Genomic DNA, 18707 nt, shown 5'->3' on the forward strand with positions numbered 1-18707 from the left:
GGAATCAAGTTATTTCCGGCGTTTTGTTGCGAACGTGCGTATCTTTGCCATTTTAGTGTATGCATAATGCATGAGATAATCTGTGCATGCATAATTCGTTTCATGTTTGTGCACCCACTAGGTCGTGTGAACGTCAAACTGTGTAGTAAAATAAGATAGGATGGCTGAATGTTTTATGTAAATATAGTTAATGCGACGGCAAGTTTCAGCGGCTGCAGTCAGCGAACCAAGGACCTTTGGAAAAAAATCCTGTGACCATAGGTGGGCGATCCGCTGACAGCAGGCACAGTAAAAGCTCGTAGAATCACCGAATTAAGTCTCTTCTGAATTGAACACGGGTATTTGGGGGATCGGAAGGAAAAGAAGTCAGGATGGACCTGGCCGCGCGTAGGGTCCGAAAGACGCTACCGTCTCTTCCTGGAGCGCGGAAGGCAACCCGAGAATGATGTGGGGCGACTCATCGCGCACGGCAGTCCTGACTCAACGCCGAACAGAACAAAGAGCCGTCATATTTCCAGCGCGGGTGCTTGCTCACAATCGACCGGGGCTTGCTTCTCGCGCGCGGTTGGCACAGTTGGCTCCGCAACAGAACTGCCGACAACACTGACAACATCCACCAACACGTGGTCGGCGGTGGCCGCGCCTCGCGATTTCGGCGTCGCGTCCCGGAGGCCCGCTCTGGCTGCAGCTCCGCCGCTAGGGTAGCGTCCGAGTCGCAGCCCCGCAGCCAATCAGCGCGGGCGCCGGGCGCGCGCCTCGCCTGACGCGAGCGCGTCGGCAGCCGCCAGAAGGCGGTCAGATTGAACGCGGTGCGTCGGCCCGTAGCGGGCCGCCGAGCCACCACGGTTTCTACCGACGACACGGCGCCCGCTTTGCTGCCTCTTCCGGCGTCCGCGGATTGCTTCTGTCCTCGTGACGCGCCTCCACGGCGCACGTCGCCGCCGCCGAGTGCGCGTGATGCACGACGCCTGGGAAGCGCCGAGTGAAAGGGACGACACACCGCGGCACTGAACGGATTTCTGTCCCAGCTGCGACCATGTGCGACCCGAGGACTGTGATTGAAGGATCGCTCAAGTACCGCGACGGCCGAAAGGTAAGCTATCAGAGACGCGGGATTTCAGAACTTTGTAGGCATGTAATTTCAGGTATGCAAGGTGTTACGTTGTGAAGGAAGTCGAAGGGACGAAAGTGAAAAAGAATGTGAGCTACTTCCATCTACTTGAAGAGCCAGCGGAACAACTTACTGTCAGACAGGGTTGGGCGCTGTTTTTCGCCGGAGGCATATTAGATCAGTTAAGAAATGCAGCCTTGTATGAACTGTCTAGCACAGTGTCATCAGCGAATGTTGCAATCACAGCTTATGGCCACGTCGGGAAAAACAGAACTGAACCTTGCCAGGCTAAATCATCTGCTTCCTTCCTTACATAGTGGAAAAAAGTGTTCATCTCGACGACAACAGGCGAAGGAAATCGGACAGTGCTTCTTCGCACTGATGTTACTGCAAAAAAAGCACACTTAAGATTCTTAGGAAGTAGACTGACGCACGCTGGAAAACGTAATAAATGTCCAAGAACGGTTCGGACGGGGTACTTGTCTTCACCAGAATAGTTGTCTATGTTTACAACTTGTATACCAACCAGTATCCAAAATAGGCAATTTAAAAGAGGTGCTACAATGCTTCTGGCAGAACTTTTTTTAAAAAGAAGTCATGATGTGGCAATAAAAAAAGAAAAGCTACATATCAGGTATAAAAAGAGCAAAAACATCTAGCACTTACCAATCGCATGCGCGCACTGAGAGTCGACGTTCCGATCCAGAGGAATGCATTCACAATGGCTGCTCTGCACGGGGGCGAAACCTTCCTCGTCCGCCACTGTCTTGGCCCAATTCATGTTTAGGCAACCGTATGCCTTAATGAAAGGCTGTTTTATTATTTCTTGTTTAGTAATTACATATATATGTATATATGGATTAACGTTAGAGTCTGTTCGGCCGTCATCACCTGTAATCACCGGGTTGAAATTTGCCCGGCACTAGCCCTCAACTGAGAGAAAGCTGACCTTTATTCCATGGTCCCTCACTCCTGCGAGCCTGTTGAGTAGTAAAATGAACGTAATTGGCATTACTACTGTAAGATACCGCCGAATGGAGCCCTTATTTAACCAGGCTCCCTTTGTACTTGAGAAACATCAGCTACATAGTGTTACGTAAGAGCGGCTCCTTTTTTAATTTTCGCCGTCTTGCCCAGCCACGTAGAAGTTCGGTGTCCGCCTAGTACACGCAGCTGGACACAGCCGACAGCGTAAGCACCGCTTTCGGCTGACGTATCCAGAAGCTCTGATGGAGTCTGCAGTCCGCACGTGAGACACACCGGAAAGCACAGCTATACTCATCAGTTTTTCATATGGAACACTGTTCTGAAGTTAAGAAGCTGCCCACCGTTCGCTGGCCGAACTAGGATCTGCAAACCTTATGGGGGAAGGGGGGGATGACACGATACGGCTATAAACAGTGCCCGGAAAAACAGGGGCCGTGAAAAAAGATAGAAAGGCGGCTCTTCACCCCCCCCCCCCCCCCAAAAAAAAAAAAATCAATAAAACAAAGAAAAAAACAATGCAAGCTGGGAGCATTTCAGTGGGGTGATTGTATCTTCGGTCGGCAGAATAGAGACCGCCTATATTAGAAATATCACCACTTAAGCAGGAAAGCGAAACAGAATATTCATTTAAGGTCAGACAAACGCATGCACATGCATCCATAAGCACAAAACAAGCGAAAAGAGCAAAACAAAAGGGTAAGCTTAAGACCGAGGATTGCACCACCAATCTCAAGCATGAGTGCCATATGGCCAGATATTTCGTGGTGTCCCGTTGATTGTGTGGCAGGTACAAGCTTCTGCACTGTTCCTTTACGGGTGCATATTGTAACTATAGGATACTTTCGATTCACCTCTAGAGCACCGAGCTGTTGTCCCTGCTCGCGTGGACTCTGTGCAGGATTACAAAAATCGCAATCGTGTGCACTCCTTTGAAACAAACGCAATTGCGCATGATTCGCACTATCGAATCCGTAGCGCATGCAGACGCTTCTGAGAAATCCACAGTGAACGGTTAGCAGCAGTGACGTATGAAATGTCGGCGCGCCTTTGTGCTTTCCCCATTGGGGCCACAAGCTGCGATAAATCAGTGGCCTTCCCTTATGACGTTGCAACGCAGTAATGGTAACAACAAAGGAAAGTCTCTACGAGTGTCATTGCCTGCGGCAGTGATTGAATTTATTACTATAATACACAGTAGCAAAACAACAATTAAAAAGAAAAAAAACTGAGACCGTACTTAAGTTTGGACCAAATGTATAAGCTAAAATTTAGCTGAATAACGCCACTGAGCAGAGGCCATCTGCCAAAATTGTAGAAATCAGTTGTCAAGATTTCAACTCCTGTTATGTTATACTTTGTCTTCCAAGTGCTCTAACACAGCGCAAGTATTGTTTTCGTGCACCACATTGATGGAAAGCGTAAAAAAAAAAAAAAGAAAGAAACTGTGTGATAATGTATATTTGTGACCTTCGCGGACGAACCTCAAGCGTTGGTGGCCCATGGTTAGAGCGCATGTGCTAGAAGCCCACTTACAGCTTTTATTTGGGACTTTAATATATAAGTATGCACTCATTCAATCGATCGATCCGTCAAGCTCGCAGCATCGCGTTTCATCCACTAGATTTACGCGCTCGTGCAAAGGAAAATAAAATCATGGCTGGCGTTTCCTTCCTTTGTGCCTCTGCACTTCGAGCTATTGCGGAGGTCCGCCCAATATGCCGAGCGCTCAGGGACCTAAGAAATCTGCGCGCGGGCCTCTAGCAAACTACTGTACATTGTGCCATAGTATATATATTTATTTTTACCTACCCTCTCCTTTCTCACTATCCCTTTATTTCCGCCGCCCCAGTTCAGGTGCTTCAGATACCAGATACCGGGGCTGGCAAACACCTTTTCCTTCTTCCTTTTGGATATGTAATATAATAAACACATACTACCACTTTCTATCCAGAATGCAGTGTCACATTTAATCTAGCTGTATTTGATGCAAAACAAGAGTTCAGTGTTCAGAAAAGCCGAGATATAGGATTCACATACAACTCCATTTGTGAATCTAGTTCTTTTCTATAACTCGTACGGAAAGCGGCAAGCTCAAAACGGCTAGCGGCTGGCAAGCGAAACTTTAGTCCAGCTGCCTTTCTTGATCTGATTTAATACCAACTTATCTTAATACCAGTGTGTCGTGTTTTATGATTAGAAATGCATCTTCAGTAATGATTGTCACGTATGTTTTTGCTGTGCCAGATTTGTGCATCCACCCCATTTTATCCACTGAGTGATGACAAGTACATTTTTGTCAAAAATATACAGCCCAAAGGATTTGCCTCTGAGCCCAGCAATGGGCTCGCTGCACATCTCCAGCGCTCCCAATCTCGCAGGTGACGATAGATCTCGTTCTCACCCGTCCTTGAGTATTCCAGGGGTTCCGTTACGACGATTAGACATGAATCCCTTCGGCTGTATATATATCTTTGACAAACTCTGTACTCTATTTACGTGACACTCGTTTCATAAGGAGCATCATACTGCGCTGCAGTTTTTATTTTTTACATTGACAACTTTAACCACTGGTAACAATATTTTCGCACCAAACATCGCCCGTCGGTGGCTACTAGAACTGAGTTCGAGTGTCGCTCTTTATATATATATATATATATATATATATATATATATATATATATATATATATATATATATATATATATATATATAACTAGCTGTTTGACTATCACAGCCTTACTACCTAATTTTCAACTAGACGTACGTAAGTAAAGCTTATATTTCGCCTAATGAGCTCCCCTAATGCTTGTAACTAGTGACCCCCTTCCCCCAGTGCAGGGTAGCAAACCGGTTGCTGTTACAGGTTAACCTCCCTGCCTTTCCTCCTCATCTTCCTCCTCCTCCTTGTTTTTACGAACTCGATAATAGTCGGAGCATTTCATATCATGAGAGACCTGCATCACATGGCAGCGCTACACGAAGTTTAACAAAAAAAAAAAAAAAAACGATATAGTGCGACAGAATTTGCGTTTGCACCTTCGCGTAAAGTCTTAGCGCGTAAGTGCTAGGCTGGTATAAACGGGACACTGGGGAGGGACGGGCAGGCGCCGACGCACATCCCACGCAGTCAGGATTTCCCTTCTTACCCTAAGAGGGAGCCAGGCACCGAAAACCTTGCGCATATCTCGGCCCATGTCGACCATTCTGCTGCGTAGGCGAGACGACTGCCTCTCGTTGGTTTTTGTCCCAGGGGCTCCCGCGATGATAGGGCAGGAGGCGCTCGAAAAGAGGCAACCTCTGCATCGCGCCATCTGCATACGCCCATAATTGAATACGACGGTTTGCCGCTGGCCGCATCCTTTGCTGCGAGTTTGTTACTAGCGGCGCCTCGCCGCGCGCTTTTCCGCCCAGCAAGTGAGAATCGCTGAAGACGCTGGCTCGTCCATCAAAGTCTGCCAGCTTCCTTGGCCGCTAGGGATGCGGTTTCTTTCTTTCTTGCCCTCCTTTTTTTTTTTATCATACGTTGGCCATCAAAGCGAAGCAGATGTACCAGCGCTAACCGCTAGGTTCGCGCTTTCAAAGCGGGAAGGGGGGGTAAACGCAGTTTTCCTGCACAAAATTTATTTCTGCGTGTCGAGGCTGCGGTGATAGCCACGAACAGCTCTATGAAAAGGGTTCCCTAAATCTGGCCAATCGGGATCGGAATTTGTTTTTTATTACTTTTTTTCTCAAACTCGTTATGTCAGCTTCAGAGTCCAGGCTTTCCGAAGGTGCGAACGAAATAAAAGCCACATAATGCGACAGCTCTCTTCCGCTTGTTCTAAAACAGTTTAGTGGTTTGCGCTGGTACGACAGTGTTCACTCCCACAGAATTTGCTGAAATTATTCCTCACGTCATTTTTGGTCAGGATATCTCATCGAGTAATATGTTATTCTCACACCCGCTGTAAAGAAGCCTGGGAACATTGGCTAACCTTTTGCAGGAGATGATACAGTTTGGTTGCAACAATACAGAGGGAAATAAAAGAAATCATAACTGCGTACATTATTCAATTCCACTGCTTTCAGTGAACGTTTGTGCTCCATGATCTTGCATCGTGATTGGTGAGGGGGTATCGTTAGTTGTCAAGGCATATGATTTCTCGGCCTTGTTTATTTGCGTGAAAGTGGATTTATTCGGCCCTGCCTGTTGTGGAATTGGGCAGATAAAGTCACGTAACTGGTTATGTATGTTATCGATACATATGGTTTAGCTGGATGCTGCTAACAGTCATTATCATTTTTTTATTTCAGTGGAAGAGCCGATGGTGCGTCGTCTCCAAGCTTTCGCCTGTCGCAGGTGATGTCTGCTATTCAACTTTTATCGCACCCTCTGTGCCTTGCGAGAGCGAGAAAAAAAAAAACTTTTTTTTTTTTTTCGCTGTCGCATAAATGCATAACGCGCAAATTTTTCAGCACATACCTGCTCGTTGGTTCTATGGAGCGTACTACAGAAGCCTGGGACTTCATTTTTGATTGATCATGGAAGTATACATATATATATATATATATATATATATATATATATATATATATATATATATATATATATATATATATATATATATATATATATATATGTATATATATAAAAATTTCAAAAGTCACATTCTGCGAGAACTAACATGTCTCAGGGAAACAAGCAGCTCAAGATAAGCATAATTCACTGCCCAGTATGTCGTACTTCGGTGTCAATGAACTAGCAAGGCGGCTTTACGCCTCAGTGTTCTTACTATAGCTGCAGATTATGATATAGCAGCCATAGATCACTAAGATCAGTTTGAATCTAAAGAGTTTCTTATGGCGTTATTTATACACTTAAAGTAGATTTAAGCATAAGCAAGAGTTTATGATCATCATGGCTTTCAATGGCGCGCACCGTCAGCTTGGCCAAACAACGTCATGGCGCAATGTATTTTTGTGTGGGGTCACGCATAGAAGAAAGGCTGTGGCAGTTCGGGTTACGTGAAGACCTCGTTTCGCGCTACTCAGCCTGAGAGCTACCGCAAGGATTCTCCTGATCAAGCTGCCGTGTTGTTACGTTACACACTTTCATGCTACTTCTTGTTATAGTGGCATCTTTTCGTGTTATAATTTACTTCCGAAGCGATGTACTAATATTGCTTCTAACGGCGCCACCCATGTAGTGTGCTTTCTATTGTCGAAAATTCAAAATTCAAGCTGCGTTCCCATTGTGTACACTTCCTCGGCACATTATAGACTTCGACATGTAAATGTGCTTGGTATATGTATGCTCTTTCAGTGCATATGTATGTATATGTATGTATATACAACATTATAAAGCCATTGCGTGAATAGCGTCAGAGCCTCAGACTGATGTTCGAAACAAAATTTTATATAAGCAAAAACGAACGCATTACGTTCTGGTACTGTTGATGGCGCTGCAGTATGATTTCAAAGCGCCACAGTACGCGCAAAATGTCCGTGGGTACGACCGCCCATCGGGGCATCTAAGGGACGCAGGGTGCTGCGGCCACTGGCACACATGACATTAACACAGGGCTGTCTTGCGAGACGTTGCGTGCTAAAATACGCGTTCCTCATGCACACTTAACATTGTGTTTCGTGCCTTGAATTCGCAGCTCCGTGTCTTGTGGTCGCAATTCTTGCTGACCGCGCTCTTTTTATTTTTTAAGACGGAGTGGTCGCTATTCTCTGTCCTGTGTTCAAGGACTCCAACGTAACGCTCTAGAAGAACATCAAGTGCTTGACCTACCGCATGACATTGCCGTAAGAGCAGCGAGATTAGATTTTCCGCGCTCGTGCAGAGCCGACTGGCTGCGTAATCGGAGACTTTAATCCGGCGCGCGGGGCTCTCCAGTGACACAGCGTCCTTTGTTCTGGCGACTGCTGGAAGCCTTGAGTGCGAGCTGTCTTCGATTGACTACCGCGTCCTCGTTCAGCGCATATCGTCACCGCTCTTGGAGCCGGAACAATGCCCGTGGCTTGTTGCGAGAATCAAGAGGAGAAGGTCCGAAGCCTGGGCAGCCGCTGTGTCGTCCTCGACGATCCACGAGCACGCGGCGGTGGCCCGCACGCCGTCTCCGGTGCGATCTCTTTTAACTTGCGCGTCCTCGGCGGAGTGCCATTGAACAGTCGGGGCCTTTTCAATCGCAGCTGTTAGCCTATAGCTTAGCGTCCGTAAGAAGTCGTGTCAACAACTCCTTCCCTTAACGGATCTGAAGCGCCTCGGGGGACGGCAGGGATCGTGTTGGCTTTTCCGCTCGGCGGCGCGGCTTCGGCCCTGACTCGCGTCTCGGGGCGCTCCCCGATGGCTTAGCTGCTTGCGACCGGATCCCGGCGCCGATCGCTTAGCGCCGCTCGCGAGACGAGCGCCCTTTTCCGCGTGCTGGCAGCGTCGCTGAGGCAGCGACCCGTTTACGCCGATGGATTAGTTCCCAAATGGAGCCTGAGATTCTGTGACGACGGCTCGGTCACTGGAGCGGCGCGATCGGAGCCCTCCTCTTCCGGAGACTTGTCGCCCGGCGTCGCTTTCGCGAGCGGTTATTGGTTTTCTCTTCATTTGGCCAACGCTTCTTCCAGCTCGATTTTTAGGTCTGGGTATTTGAATCAGAAGTCGGCTACCAGTAGTAACGCAGCGAGAACCGCGCTTCTCCATGACGATGACCGATCGAGGCGGCTGTGCCTACCCGAGAAACTTTCAGCCTGGAAGACGTAGGTAAAAATTTGTCTGTAGCCCTGGGCAAGCGTTCGCTCACCAGTCAAAAGATGGATACAGGAAGATTTTTTTCTTTTTTTTGCCGTCCAGTCGCAACGGTAGACTTTTCTTTAGTACTGTAGCATTTTGCCCTCGTATGGCACAGCGCAATAATACGCAAAATTTCGTTATTACTACCAGGTCATGTGCCGAAGTACTACAAATGGTCTGATATAGGACGACAGAAAATTTTCTTCCTTTGTTTTCGATAGGGAGAGGTAGAAAAAATGTACCTTTTAATATTTCCGTGAGGCATGGTACACTGGGTCACAATGAGCGAAGTCCTGCAGATACGTTTGTTAAGGGAGGGAGTCTTTCATTGCTTGCACAATAACCACTCTTCTCCAAGAGGAGAAGCGAGGCCTATGGGGTAGCCTGCGAAGGATTAAGCATCGGGAGGATCACGGCTGTCACTGGGCAGCCGATCCGAATTTCTTATGCATGCGCATTCATGGCGCCAGCGTGCGCGCTTCGGTTTCTCGCAACAAAGCTTTTTCTCATCGGTCAGGTTTCAAGGATGCAAAAGGGGAAGTGCGTTTACGCTGTGAGCGGAGATTTGATTTATGCTGCCATCAAATTCCTTCTTTCCTCTAGCTCCCTTCTTCACAACATCTCGGCGGCGAAGTGCGGAAAGCAAACGAGAATCACCAGTTTGTTTTTTTGTTTTTTACACTTCCACAGTGAACTAACTACGCATCAGAAAGACGTGAAACTCGGTACGGCTATAGATCGCACCAATAAGAGCTCTCTGGGAGTGGTCATGTTGCTCATTGGACTGTTTGCTGTGTACAGCTGGCGGTAGCGCGGGGAATCCGGCAGCGTGAGCTCCCTAGCGACAGTTCAGAGAGGTGTTTCGACACGTGGTGAAAAATTTTATACATTTGTCGTTTGTCTACCGTACATAAGTACGGTCACATTTTTTTCATCCATAATTGTTATAATGACTATTCTAGGTGATTTAGAGGATAATATAGAGATGTAAAATATCAGGAAATATTAAATGCTTTGAAACAAAAAAGTTTTTTTTTTTTCAGTGTTTTTCATGGAAATCGAAATAAAAGACGATGAAACGCATTGTTAGAACAGAGTGAATTTATTCGCTAAAAATAATAAAAAAGACATCAACAATTGCTTAAGCTTACTCAGACACTTCATGAGCAAGCTTAGGCCCTTAGCCGCTTATCCAGTATATGCGCAAATTACTTGCAGCAGTGCCCCTCCCAGGTGCTTGCGCATTAATATCGCCACTATCGTGTTGCTTCTGAGCGTTTCAATCACTTTGCGCACATCTTTCCAGCAACATGCACCGCAGTGTACCAATTCTTTCCTAAGTTCGACTTATCAATAGAATAATGGCTTTAGCTTAGCCACGACGAAATCATGTGTGCCATGCCATAGGTATTAGTTGGTCTGTGTGTTTGTCAGAAGTGTCCAACGACGCATTTTTTCAATGTATCCTCACCATAATGTTTCAGTCATATGTGTTCCGAGCCGAGCAAAGCTTCATTGGGAAGGTATTGAGAAGCTTGAACTGAGGCAGTGTTAATTTGGCCTTGCAGCTCTGAAGTGATTACGGTCCAGAGAAGAATCAGCCCCCTCGATTTTCTTCGGTAGTGAATGCTGTCCTCCTCTGATAAGTACCGACTCGCTGACGAAAATTTCGGATGCCTGGCGTTTGATTCCTTGACTTAAACTTCCTTGATGCCCAGCCGAGATCTCTTACACAACTTTGTCAAACGCGTCGAATTGAGAGGTCGGTGTGCAGCGTTTCAGTAGCTGCATACTGTTTAATGTTTTGTTCCCCCATCAGTGGCCGTTTCATGCACAGGAAGTGCTTCCAGACGTTAAACCGCGGCCGGACCTTTCTCACTGTCAACCGATTATATTTCACTACTAATATCCTCTCTCTTCTATTTCCTCTGTGAAAGTGCACATAACAAAAAAACAAAACAAAAAAAAAAACAGCGCAGCCGTATAAGTAAAAACTTTTGTCTGGTTTCTCCCGAAGTTCATTAAATGCAGCTTGAAAACATCTCGCATAAAATTATTTTACAACCTTCCCGAAAAGAACCAATACAACAATCAACGTCACCCGCAAGAATGCTTGTATTCGGATAAAGCAGTTCACGTGGGCAAAAGTCTATGTGGTTTTGTGCCGGAACAATTTCGACCATCTCGGGCTCTTTAGCGCGCACTGGCATCGCACAGTACACAGCGCCTTCTGTTACACTCCCGTCCAAACACGGCCGCCGCACCAGGAGTGGCACCGGCGTTCTCGAACTCATTTGAACGTCCTAACTTCTGTCTCACAGGAAGGAACTCCCTGTAGTTTAAACAATGCCGCAGGCTGGGTCCCAGAAGGAATTCCATCACCATCTACTCCCTTGCTCGCGAAGATCGTGAGTGCACCATTAAAAGCAAAGCTAAGAGAAAGGAACGCTCCTTCGAAGAGCTAAAGGTTAGGCTGTCGGGAAAAACGTAAGAGAAAAAACTTCGCTCAAAGGAAGACAAGAATTCTCGAAGGACGCTTTTTCTTTCCTTGTTGAGCCCGTAGATGCATAAGCAATGGAGTTTAACTTGATATTTAGATATTTAACGACATTATCTTAGGCATCCTGGGGTCAATACATCGAACTCGCCGTTTTTTTGCCAATAACGACAGGGGAGGTTCTCGAAAGCTGGCGGTGACTAGTAGCAGACTTTATCAATTACACCAGGCATGACAGCGGCAGGATATCAGCGAACAACTGTCACGACAGTTCACTCCCGACCCTATTTCTGACGGCACTCGGCGACCATTTCTTCGAGCTGAAATCCGTCCTATCGTTACTGTGACTATTTTGTGCCTCTCCTTACGCTATCTGGGTCGAGCACAACCGGTGGCACCTATATGATCTCTCGTAGAGCGGTCCTTCAACACAGAACCCATGCGGAAGAAGGTCTGTCCGCATCACTGAACAAAAACCAGGGGTGTTATCAGCTGTGTCTCAGATTGAAACGTGGTATCGCAAGAAGCATCGTCAACTCTGCTGTTTGTTTTTGCGGGAGGTCAAAAAAAAAGGGGGGGGGGGGGGGGGGGGGACGTGTTCAGCGGTGTGTGATCCCCGCTCTGCTGGCGGGCCGATTTCCTGACGGGGGCTCGTTATCGGGCCGCGCGTCCGCTGCCGCCGCCCGGGAGCTGCGGGCGTCGCAGCGGTGTGAGCGACCCCGGAGACGCGCGGGGCCAGCTGGCCTCTGTCCGGGGTTGCGACCGGCCCTTTTGAACGCCGCCCCGCGGTCCCCTCGAGTCTACGCGCAGCGTGCGGCGGAAGATTCTAAGGAGACGCGATCTATTTCTCTGCGCAAATCAGCTGTCGCGGTGAGAGGCGCATATCAGATGGTCTTGAGGCTAACCTTTCCAAGCTAGATCACAGCCAGCCCGGCTTGCGGGAGGTCTGTATACGCAGCTCTGCATTCGCACGCTGGGCGTGACGAGAAGGATTAGAGAAAGCGTTCCACTGCACTACTTTAATCATCTCCCCTTTCGCTGAGAAGGAAACCGATAAGTCTAGATGCCGTCTCTTCTCTTAAGTACTGCGCATCCTCGTTATGGCGAAGTCACGTACTACGTTCGAAGCACCGCTGCATCTGAGGCCGTTGACACTACGGTAATCGTGCGCCGTACCCCCAGCATCCACGCTTTCGCCAGTGCTGTTAACTTCGTCCCTTCTGGCGCGGTTTTTCTGCTTTGTTTTTGCTAGGTCTCTTCCTTCATCGTATTTCTTGATATTGAGTGGCGCTGGAGCAAAAAAAAAAAAAAAAAATCCGATCTGTGTTGAATAGCGTGTCTATCTGGCAAGTGAATTTCCGAGGAGTGAGTTTTTCAATGGAGAGATAGACAGTTACTTGCTACAGTTCTGGCGACTGTCTCACTCCTTGAGCGTTTTTATTGCTGTCTTACCTTCTTACGTGTTTAGGCGTTTGAAATTAAACACAAAAGCGACTGCATTCATTTTGTAGAGGAACTGAACTGTCCGAGAAAGAATTCAGTTCGTCTTTTATTTTTTTCTGAACTCGACATTTAAACAACCGGTTACAAGACCAGCGTGCAATATGCATGCCTCATGCATATTCATTCCAGGCAAGCGTGCGTTGGAGTGTAGTTGACCCGGTGGCTTTGGCACATTTGTTGTAGTTTTTGTTTTTTCGCGTATGTGACTGCCTTTTATACATCAGAAAAACTGCTCCTTTCGTTGTATTTTCTTTTACTTTCTATTTACTCAAGTCGTCGTGACATGCACGGGTACCTCCCCTCCGCTAGCGTAATAGAAAATCCCATTAGTTCACTGGAATGGGATTTGCGCGACAGTATATCATTTCTGGTGTTTCCAAACCGGATTAGCCCGCGGTTTCCGCCGTGGGAGACTCCTTTACTAACTCTCCGCCATGCTCAATGAGACAGAACGCTGCTGAAAATCGCATTAGTTAAGCGTGTGGAGATATGCCGTGAGTGCATCACTGCACAAATGATATTAGAAGAAAAAAATCTCAGCCTAGCTCAGTGCCCATATACTGGCACGCCATAATGAAAGCACATTCGATGCGGAGAAAGAAAAAACGTTTTTTGTTTTATTCTTTCTTGCGTATACCTTATTATGAGCCTGACCGCATACACTGGTATTGCCTGAACAAGCTGCTGTTTAAAACTGCTCAGGGCCACTTCGTCATTCCGGTGCCTCTTTCACTCTCCGTCATTTATTAAGTTGGAGTAAAAAGCAGTCGCAAAATCTCTGAAATATCATCAGAAAGAGCTGCTTATGTATTACCTATAAAGAGAAGGACAAAAAGAGAGGAAAGAACTACAGCCAAAAAATAGACGTCATACCTATATACACGTGATGCATATGTGCTCTTCTCTCTTTGGCGTCTTAGTCGGATGTGGTACTCTTGTATCATGCACCAACTAGCTCAGAAACACTTTTTTTTTTTTTCGAAAAAAGGACTTACGGTGCAAAAGTTCGTCGCAGGAGTGACAAGGATTCCTCACATTCTTGACCTTGTTCCAAACGAGGGATAGGGTTCCCTGTCGCTAATTCTACAAGGAAGGGAGCAGGAACAGCCGTTTGTTTTTCTCGGCATTATTTGCGGTTGTTCTGACTAGGGCATTTCTTTATATCGTTCTATTAGTGTAATTTCACAACTGTAAACCTAAAATACCTGCCTACCAACACGTACGCTTTCAGTATGGCGCAGATACAGCAAGAGGGCGGCGACAGCCAATGAGCCACAAATGCAGCAATACTGTAAGCTTTCTTTTACTGTATTGTTTGCTCCTGCTCAGGTCCCTGCGTTTTTGCTGGGAATAAATGCAATTATGTAGTATCGTGAAAAAGCTTTTATGACATCCGCCGTCCTGTCCAAATTTCTAGTGACACGAAGTTTTGTCAATAAAGGTGCTATCGGTTTTCTGGTCATTGTTCTGCAGCTGAACGGATGGCGTCTTTCGTACATTACTGCTAAGCGAGGAAATAATAGTGGCCAGTACTCTTAAGAACTCCCTTTTTGCTTAGATTTGCCTAAAATTCAAAATATGCTTCGAATCGCTGTTTCGATATATATCCGTGGCCACGCGTATTGTACTTAACCTCAACAACAACAAAAAAAGACTCATTTTGCTTTTTTTTTTTTTTTTTTTTCACATCGTTCAGAAATACTTGTTCTTCGCCCTACAGCTATCAACAGCTTGTTCATTATATATGTATATTTTTGTATGCCTTGGGATTCATTTCCTGACCGTGACATTTTTCGTTAGCACTCTATATAATTCGACCATGATCGCCTTTTTTTTTTATACCTAATATATGGCTCGCATTGGCATATAGTGCAACATACTCATACGTATTTCACGTGCATAAATCCGCCAGCTAGAAATCCGCGAGTTTAAAGCCCGACAACTCTCGTCGCCGAAGTTTTATGTGCGCGCATGTCCGAGCTCCCTATCCCCAATGCGCGTCAGCGCTGTCATCAGTGCTTGCCTACAGGCTGCGAAAGGTCCATACAAAACGCATATCTAGACGATCGTTTACTGAGAGACACTACCGTCTGTCACAGCGTACGCCGCGCCGATTGCACCTTTCTGCGTGGAAACGGAGCGCGCTCGACGATGATGCGCAGGAGCACTTTACAGCTCCAGCCATAGGGCCACAAACTTGCTTCCTCAAACATTGAAATTTATGCTAAGTACACGCGAGGTGGTGCACTTATGCGCGTCGTTGAAAATGCGGCGGCATGAAGGGACTCCCTATAAAGACTAGTAGCGCCAGGAAAATGGAGCGTCGCAGTCGGTCCGTACTTTGCACGTGTTATGCGGCGTGAAATATGTTCACCAAACACATCGAAGTTTGCGCCGCCGGCGCTTTTCCTCGGCGAATGCCAGCCGTCGGCAACCCGTTGCGCGCACCGTGGAAATCGCTGATGACGCAACAGAGCCGCTTGTCTCCTTTCTCGGTCGTGCATCCGGAGTCGTACGTCAGACCTGCGCATCGCATGACTCGCGGAGTGCGGAGGCTCTCATCCTCGCTTCCGGCCACGGATACGCAAGCGCTGCTCCGAAGCGCGGCCAACCTCTTGAGCTTGAGACGGCAAGGAGCCGAGCAACGCGTGCGTGTTTTGGCACGTCCCGCGTGCAGAAGCCTAACAGTCTGGCTGCAGCATGAAAGGTGCACCGTCGAGGATAGCTTTGACTCTGCCTTGAAGGGGTGCCGTGAAAACAGATGAAGATGGGCGATAGAACCTGCGCGGCCACCAAATCGCTCACATGGCGGCACGCTCAATGTGAGAGATGAAAGTCCTCATAAATATGACACAAGTACGAGCATTCCCTCCACCACACGGCTTGCTATGTACTGATTTGACCGCCTTTCAAGCATTGTGCCATCACAGAGCAAAATACGTTCGCACATTTTATACCACATGGCAAGTGTTTAGTTGACCCTAGCAGCTGAAGAGTAAGGTTTGCAGTTTAATCCCGTGCTCTTAGAATCTGTATCGCCCATTCTGTGAAGAAGGCGTGCGTATTTTGCACACTGTTGTTTGGGTGTCATGGCGAAGTTTAAGTGGTGCGCGTAGTATAGGCTAATTCGGGGTGCTCACATGAGACAGGTGTTTCAGGAGAGCCTTCCAATAATCTTGAAAATATATTTTTTTTTTTTACGAATACCCAATTTATCTCGTGAAATTCAGAGCATGCTTACAAGAGATATTTCAGGGACTTGGATGGGGAACAGTTGGGAATAAAGGTTAAATGGAGAATAATTTAGTAATCAATGATTCGCTGATGGATTTTGCTAACTAAGGGAACGAGTTGCATATTATGATCAATGGCCCAGGCGTGGAAAGAAGAACGGTGGGTCTAAGAAAGTTAAAGCAATGTTCAACTATCTTCGAAGGGAACAACACCCTACGGTACGTAATGAGGCGCTGGAGGCGGTAAATTGTTCATCCTTAGGAGAGGCATTGGCCACAGATCAGATCACGAAAGTTAAATAACTAGAAGGATAAGAATGCAGTGAGGCGCATTTGGCAGGTACACCTAACTAGTATCCCCGAAGAGAAAAGCTTATGACATTTGTATTTTACCGATGTTCGCCTACGGTACAGAATAAAGGTTGAACCAAAATAGAGGACAATGCAGTCAATTATAGAAACATTACTTATACAGCGTTAAAAGAGAGTAGGCGGGTAATGTGGGTCAGGGAACAAGCACGAGTTGAAATCAGTCGAAATCAAGAAGAAGGAAATGGACATGTTCAGGGCATGCAATGTGAAGGCCGTATTAACCGATGGTTCATAAGGGTAACTGATTAGATTCCAAACGAATACAAGCGTAGCAGGGTGCGGCAATGGCTGAATATAATTATAGAGTCTGCGGCGATCGAATGGATGCAGCTGGCACATGACCGGGTTGATTGAATGGTTATGAGAGAGGCCCGCAGTGGACGCAGTCAGTCACCTGCTGATAATGAAAACAAGAAACTTTTCTACTCGTCACTCAGATAGACCTTTGCTGTGAAGCCAATCCAGCTTCCGTTTCTACTTCCCTCAAAGAAGAAAGAAGTTTCGCCCAAACAAACTTTGGGCGCAGGCATTGAGACAAATCGCGTCGCGGTCCAGAGCGGCACTTAAAGCACGCCGACCGTGGCGACCTGGAGAGCAGGTTTGGTAGGAGGAGGCTCGTCTCTCAGGAGCCTCTTCGGACGGCTTCCTTCGCACGGCGGGTCCTCGAAAGACGACGCCCAAGGCTGGCGGACCTGGCGAAGCTCCCCGAGGCGTCCTAGGAGGCCATCCTCACATCTTGGCGCGCGCCGGGGGAGAGGCAAAGGAGGAAGATTTCGGGTTCGTCGATGCCGTATCGATCGGGCTGCGCGGGTGGAACAGGACGAACGGGGTCGCGCCGTAATGGATTGGGGAAACACCTTGGGGGACTCCCCGACGTCTTCATATCGCCGCCGGGGCGAGCGACCGGGACCCCTTTTCATCGGACGGGCTCCGCCGCAACGGCGGGTTGCGCGCGCCACCCACTCGACGGAGAAAAGAGCCTCGAAAACCCGAGGGGACCAGCGAATGCGACGCCGTCGCATCCGCCGGCCCAGGAGCCCCGCTTTCCTCCCCGCTGAAAGGCGCAAAGGAATGCACACTTGCGTGCATTCCGTCCTGATGGCTGCGCGGTTGCGACGAGATGGGGAGTTGTCTGATAGGCCGCCCGTTATATTGCGACGCTGCATGATCTCGCGCGTCCGTCGAGAGTTGTAGCGACCCTGTTTGCCCGCGCCTTCGTCAGCGGGTACTATAGGCGCACTGACGCGTATAGTGTATCGATTTCCGCGTGTATACCTATCGATCCGAGCTTTAAGCATCTCGAGGGAGTTGCACCAATATGTTGTCCGGCGACGTTCATGGTCCAAGCTTCCGACAGTGATAGCTGCCTAAAACTCGCTGAAAAGGGCGCGCTGTTGCGCTTTATTTTCCCTCTCCGCCTGCGTTTGCAGGTGACGCCTCATTTGAAGTACGTGGGCTTGTTCGCTCGCGGGTGTGTACCCTCTAGGGCTCGCTGGAATATTATGCTTTGCTTGACAGCGGTGCTAACTCTGCTCACTTGCATCATATATTCCCACAGATGCATGATACTTGCGGAAGTTGTCACGACTGGTAAACTGTAAGTTTCCCTCCGTTGTGTTCAATTTTGCCGCGGTGTATAGTAATTATATGACAAGCTTTATTGTATGATGAGCCCGCTTGCTAGGGCTAGGTCAAGGTAGGCACTTGCAGGTCCTCGTTCGAACAGCTAGTGCTCGCGCCTCGTGCCGGTGCACTGACGCCAGGTCATCTTCTTCTTTACAAACACCCCCCAGGAGAAGACGTAGCAATCCTGGCTACTTAAGGGGACAACAATACGTCTGGGTTGCAGTAGGGTTTTAAACGAGAGACATGGACGGTCTCACGCCTCACGTAGTCGAAAGTCTGCCGAAGGCGTGACGGGCTCACTAATGTTGTTGACGGGTGAGGTGCGCTCAAGGACGCGGTAGGGTCCTTGGTACTTCGGCAGTATCGTAACCAACTGCAATATTCAAGCCGTATACGTGTTTAATTCACAAATTACAATTCCCATTTCTTAATGCTGACGGATTCAACAGTATGGCTATTGGAACTCCCATCCAACATATGCTTACGGGCCCACATGTCAAGTAACTTGACATGGCAGCACGTCATTGATATTTATGTCGCTCAGTTTCAGTAAGCGTTATTTACATCATGTTAACTCATCTGCGTACAAAACTCCACTTCGTCCGCAAA

General features: G+C 47.6%; 1 protein-coding gene across 1 annotated transcript in view; it reads left to right on the forward strand.

The window, feature by feature from the left end:
* The first annotated feature begins 803 nt into the window (after positions 1–803).
* The window catches only part of LOC146203118 (uncharacterized), a 296425-nt gene continuing 278521 nt past the window's right edge, over positions 804–18707 (forward strand). The window contains exons 1-2 of the mRNA XM_084588533.1: positions 804–1093; positions 6392–6437. Of these exons, the coding sequence (XP_084444659.1) occupies positions 1037–1093; positions 6392–6437 (103 nt within the window). The 5' untranslated portion in view covers positions 804–1036. The remainder of the gene's footprint in view (positions 1094–6391; positions 6438–18707) is intronic.

The sequence above is a fragment of the Amblyomma maculatum genome, chromosome 1 (genome assembly GCF_055883805.1).
Source record: "Amblyomma maculatum isolate TAMU_Amacu chromosome 1, ASM5588380v1, whole genome shotgun sequence".
NCBI lineage: Eukaryota > Metazoa > Arthropoda > Arachnida > Ixodida > Ixodidae > Amblyomma > Amblyomma maculatum.